Source organism: Anarrhichthys ocellatus, unplaced genomic scaffold (assembly GCF_004355925.1).
Source record: "Anarrhichthys ocellatus isolate YVR2014 unplaced genomic scaffold, GSC_Weel_1.0 scaffold41, whole genome shotgun sequence".
NCBI lineage: Eukaryota > Metazoa > Chordata > Actinopteri > Perciformes > Anarhichadidae > Anarrhichthys > Anarrhichthys ocellatus.
This window is the reverse complement of record NW_022280071.1, coordinates 1,912,246-1,918,468: the sequence shown is the minus strand read 5'-3', so window position 1 is coordinate 1,918,468 and position 6,223 is coordinate 1,912,246. Positions and strand designations below refer to the sequence as shown.

Here is a 6,223-nt window from a genome sequence, read left to right as displayed (position 1 = left end):
TAAGTGTCTTGCTCAAGGACACATCGACATGCGACTAGCAGAGCCGGAGCCGGGGATTGAACTGCCGACCCTCTGATTGAAAGATCCTCTGATTGAAAGACATCTGATGTCGGGCAGTCGCCCGATGTCTTCACAGCTGTTGGATGGATGACCACTACATTTAGAACAGACATTGGTGTTCCCCTCAGGATGGATTTTAATAACTCTGCTGATCCTCTGAAATATCAATCCGTCCAATAATTTGATATAAGTAGTTAATTATTGCATGCTAACTCACTTAACTACAGTGGTGAACAGAATACTAGGAATCAGCATGTTAGCATTGTCATTGAACTCCTATTTGAATCAATCAGTCTTCACAGGCCTTGTTCTACCCACGCTTTATGCACTTCAACACAGTTTTACACTTCCAGGGTGTTTATTCTGTTTTACATGTGCAACTACAGTCATTGTGTGTTCTGCTCTGAGCACTGCCAATATGAAGCTCGGCTCTCTCTCTCTATGCCTATTGTTGAGTTTCACTGTTGTAATAAAATGTAATTTCATAAACAACACAGACACTGTGTGGTTTTCTCTGCACACCTGGACAGCTTAACACACGAATACTTAGTAACCTAGTACCATTATGCATTTATTAGGTTTCTGAAGGCATGACTTTAGGCTTTCCCACCGTGTTTTAAACAGCTAACATCAGAAGATTCTAAGGTGTTTGTGAAATATGATATTAGCCTCATTAAGCTTCATAGAAAGAGAGCAGTGGTGCCAGATATTTAAAGAGTTAGCCGGCATTTTAAATAGCCTTTAATAACTTTTTGATATTATATATTGATAACGACATTAGGTGTGTCAGGACTACAAACACATGCAAACTCTGGAGGCATTGAGTAAACCAACCGAAGCGCCTTCTCCAAGAGAACCGTAGCTCACTGAGACTGAGAACATAATCTACAACGACAGAAAACTAAACTAAATGCTTCATGAGAATAAGGAAACTAATAAAGAAAATAATCAACAGCAGCTATTTCATCAAATCAACAAAAAGCAACACAGCTCAGACAGTCCACCATGCTGACATAATGTTACACACTGGAATCACATTCTGTTGGACTGCTTGAAAAGAACAGAAACACTCCATTAACACCGTAGGAAGAGGTGGTACAGAGACAGGAAGTGAGTCATTTCCAGTTGACGTGGCTGCATTTAGGTTTTTCAATCCTACGCTGCAGAAAACAGACTACGAACAAGACAACATGTCATGTTAAGATGGAAGTTCATTTAAAGCATAGCACACAATGTACTCACAGTTCCACTCTGGAGCCAGTCTATGAGGGTCTGTGCTGTTTCTGAAGGTAACTGAGCTCTGAGGCCGTGCCTCTCGTCCTGGTTGGGTTGGAGCTCCAGGGCAAGTTTGAGGTCCTCAGCCAACTGAACGACCTGCAGAGGAGCAGCGCTGACGGGAGAAGCCGGGTCATACATGCTGTTAGAGAACTCCACCGCTGCTGCTTTCGAACCTGGAGAGTGTGTAGAAGGGGAGGCACAGAAACATTATTAATACCATTATTCAAAACTGAAACATGACTGCAACACAAGTGTATTAGCAGCCTGCAGCTTTGAAAGCTAGGAGAGCAGAATCTATCCTGAATGTTTCCAAAAGGTCCATGTGTCACCTGGATCATTTCCCTGGCACTCACACACACATCTGGAGGCACTCAGATAACTGAGAGTCTGAAAAACCACCACACATCACAGTTCATAAAGTATGTGGAGTCCAAAAACAGCACATAATGAGAGCAACCTATGCTTGAATATCTTTATGCAGCTTCTGTGCAACAGAGCCTCGGAGTAAGAGAAGAAGTGAAAGATATAAATCACGAGGACAAATGTTATCACTGTACACTTGACATAGTCCAAGGAAAGACCATCTACCCCTGACCTGATAGGAAGGATACATGAACATTCTTCACTATTACATTATATTCAAACATAACTTCAGGCATGAGTGTATGCTAGAGCTGAAACCATTGATTGATTAGTTGTCAATTATTAAATTAATTTAAGTCATTTTGTAAAGAAAAAGTGACAGAAAAAAGATAAATGTGAATATTTTCTGGTTTCTTAATTTGTCGGTGATGTGAACTGAATATTTTCTTTGGATAACACAGATTCTTCAACATCTTCGCACATTTTATAGACCAAATAACTCAAAATCAACAGATTAATCATCAATGAAAATAATCGTCAGTTGCCGTGTATAAAATATGAATACAGAATCAAACATCCATCCACGCAGTGTATGTGGGCCACAGCACACATTATTCACACACTGTCAACTCAGTGTAGATACACACTACATCACCTGCTCAAGCACAGGTATAACTTCTACAGCAGCAGCACAAGTTATCATTTATTGATATTGTTCAGGTGTGAGTGTCAGGTTCGGAGATCTGTTGTACATTTATGACACGATACTGTGATTACTTTATTATTTGTTACACTGGGAGGTCAACCGTGCTGACAGTTGTCTAAAGTAAGAAAGTTAAGGTATCCTTATGTAGATGGTAAATGGACTGTTTAGTTCTTTTCTAGTCTCTTGACCACTCAAAGCACTTTAGCACTACATGTCACATTGCAGTCACACAACAGTAGATGGTAGCATTATTTCAATGAGATCAACAACAACACCAGTATCAGTCCTTAACCAGCGGAGTGTGTCCACTAGTGTTCCCACAAGGTCCTCAACCAGAGAGAAAGAACTGTTGATCATGGAAAGCAATAAGACAAACATATCTAAATGCTGTTGATAAGTGTCTCTAATTTCCTTGTCAGTGATTGGCTGATGTTATCACAAATGGGATTGTTAATGTATTTCTATTTGTGTTCCCTGAGAGCCGGAAAAACAAACTCAGAGCACTCAATGAGGTCAGCATGTTTGGGGCAAACAGCAGCAATGAGCTTCAGATATGACAGTAATAGCTGTACAGCCTCTTTGTTCACTTGAGTTCTACAGGAGGAGGTGGTACAGTAAGTTGATTCTGAGGGTGAGATGAAGCAGGAAATGAATGAGAGCTTTGTCATTTTGAGGAATTCACAGTAACCCAAAGTCCCATTCTCTGTCTCTCTACGTTCTTTTGGTTGAAAAGGTAACTTGCTCTGCTCCTTTATTTCCCCACATACCATCAGTGGACCACGTTCAACATGTTCCCCTCTGTTAGTGACCCTAGTTACACTAAAGAAAGCACAAACACATGAGTACAACACACACACAATCACACATATTACCACAGACAACGAGGCAGTGTCACAGCTGGAGAGCACTATTTTATCACTTATTAACTGGGGTTAATTAGGGTCAACAAGTTATAGAACTCCATATTTAAAAAACATACAGCCTTATAAATATGCATAGAGACAAAACTGAAGAAAAGACTACAGCTAAGCCCCAATTCCATTCTCCATATGAATTATGATTTCGTACATAATATGTTGTCATTAAAGAACATAAGCCGGTCAACTCACATCCTTAAACCCTTGGATTTTTGACTGACACTATCCTACAATTCAACATACAAAAAAAGCTGTCATTACGTTTTGATATTTTTTCAGGTGAGAAGGTAACTATTTAGATTCCCAATATGTGATCACTGTTTACTTCACTCTCTAGATAAAGTGATGTTTACAAATGATGCTCATATATCCTCCTCAGTCACTGATGGATGTGGTGCTGTGTAACCATCCAATCACTTCAGTGGAGCTGCTGAATGGTTTTAAATACCATTCACTGTTTACCTCGCTACTAACGCTAAACCACAGAACAAACACAAGTTGATCAATGACATAAAAATGGCCTGAAATCCCAAATGAGGGATTCATAACTTTGTGGTGTCTCTTGTAGATAGGTCCTCTATGAGGAGATACAAAAGCACCGGAGCATCAGTACAACTGCCAGTCGCACTCAGCAGATAAAGGCACATCTGTCAGTGTTTCAGTAACTACTTGCACTGCCAGAAGGGTGGACACAAGTCCACACAGGGAGTAGCAATGTATAGATATCAGTTTATCTAGAGAGAGACCTAATCCAACCTGTCTGGCTAGCTAGCTATCCAGCTACAGCCAAATTAGATTTGTATCATCATTATTTTGTTATACACCGCGGTTAAACATGCAGTGAGAGTAATTACAAAAACACTGTCACATTCTGTAGCCAAACGCTCTCACACAGCCAGCAGCTTCTCACAGCTCCAAATATGTTGCTAATTATCCAATTTGCAACTGGTGTGTGATGTGTCATCATAGTTGACGATACAAGGTTGTTCACACCCTCGTCTTTATCTGAGGGGGACCATTTGTGGTGCAAGCACAACTTAAGAAGAACAGGGAACAAGATAGCAGAGTGCTGGTACCTTTTGTACTGACTGTTGTTTGTGAGGCTTATTGTTACATCTTTATCTTATATACTGTTGAGGCTAGGGTGCATTTTAAACTCTGATCCTCCTATTTACTTCTATATACTTGGCATATTAATGCATTCCACTAATCAACAATTGCAAGGCTTCTATTGTGAGGCAGTTACAGCTTCCTGGAAGCAAGTGAGGAACGTCCGCAACTACTGACTGTGGTGTGTAAAAATGGGTTTGAATGCAGAACTTTTCCAGCATTGTTTCTTCAGTGAAAGATAAAACAACCTCAGTGAGCTGATCAGATGAAGACGTGCACACAACATTAAAGCATCGAGACTCCAAGGCGATGTGGGGTCCAGGAACAAATCACTGGCACATACGTTGGGATTGTCCAGTGATAAACCCTTTCTGGGCAGAGTTTCACAAAGCATTAGAACTCATACTTAACACTGACCTGCCCCTGCAATTTTCCACAGTATTTTTTAAGAAAAGTTGATTTTCAAGCAAGGCGTCCAGATAAACACATATTTTTCATTTTCATAACGCACTGGTTGCTTCCTGAACCCCCACGATTCAGGAGTGGATAGATATAGTATATTACATTTATGTTATGGAAAGGATTACTTTTTCCCTTTGTCTTCAGAAAAGGGTATTCATTCAACTGTGGAACAAGTGGTGAGATATGTAAAACCCTTACAGACAGATTCAACCTCTATTCCACTCTCTCTCAAGTCCCCCCTGTCTGACATTTGTCATTGTTTGTGTGTAAACTCTGCCTCTCCCAAAATGTACAAAGTTACCCAATTTTGAAAAATTGTGAGCAGCATATATTGAATATTGCTCCTTTGCTGATGTATGTTTTGTAATCTAAGCTACTGTCAAAAAATAAAGAATTACAAAAAAAAACATCAAGACTCCACAGTGTCAGACTCCACAGTGTCAGACTCCACAGTGTCAGACTCCACAGTGTCAGCATGGTAGGTGACAATATTTACTGGCATTCTTTACTAATCCCTCTGGGGAAGTCTATTATTTGTAAGAAAAATCAGTGAAGTTCTGTTAAGTTTTAGCCCCACACCATCTCGGACCCACCATGTTCTCAACACCAGATATGTACATCCATACTTCTGAAGCGGAAGGAAACCCAGGAAGATCAAACTGCTCTGAGGAATCAGTCAGTTGTATTGTAAAGAACATTTCTCCAAGATTTCTAAGTGCACAAACTGGTAACAGTTAGGTTCTCAAAGCAAAACCATAATAGTCATAAAGTGTAAGCAGCATTATTATATAGTAAGTAATTGGAGCATAGTACTGTCAGAGACTACAAGCCTCTCCAGTGACACATTCAGCTGCTTCTTACAGCAAAACAGACAGAATTTGACTCATTGACCAACTGACCAACCAAACGACGGTGTAATCTGCAGAGCACTGTGCTCTCTGATGGACAGAGAAGCATCTTTGTGGACAGATATTAGTTGCTGGGCTACTCATTCTGATAGTAGAGGATAGACCTGAGCATGTGAGTTCCACTCACCCACACATCTCACTCAAGATACCACAACGAGTATTGACAATTTGTCAAGATGAAAACCGCATTTTTCAGTAACTCCAATGTCAGAAAGATTGGACTGAGCTATTACCTGCAATGATGTCATCCATCTGCTCCAGTGCAGCCTCCAGCATATGACTGGCCTCCGTTTCCATGGTGATGGCGGGAAGCATCAGCTCTCAGGTCTTCTGGTGTTCTGTAGAAAAAAAACATTAGATTTAACAGAACCAGACAGGTTTACACTAGAGAGAACCTAAGAAACAGAACCATGACAGGT

The 6,223-nt window shown here is 40.4% G+C and overlaps 1 protein-coding gene across 13 annotated transcripts in view; it reads right to left on the bottom strand.

The window, feature by feature from the left end:
* The window catches only part of ppfibp2b (PPFIA binding protein 2b), an 80,705-nt gene that overhangs the window by 53,560 nt on the left and 20,922 nt on the right, over positions 1-6,223 (bottom strand). For all 13 annotated transcript variants that reach the window (XR_004213480.1, XR_004213481.1, XM_031868070.1 and 10 more), the window contains 2 exons: positions 6,038-6,142; positions 1,303-1,511 (listed from right to left, as the gene is read on the bottom strand). Coding sequence is in view for 11 of the 13 variants with exons in the window: in XM_031868070.1 (XP_031723930.1) it covers positions 1,303-1,511; positions 6,038-6,119 (291 nt within the window). In the remaining 2 variants the exon portion in view is untranslated. The remainder of the gene's footprint in view (positions 1-1,302; positions 1,512-6,037; positions 6,143-6,223) is intronic.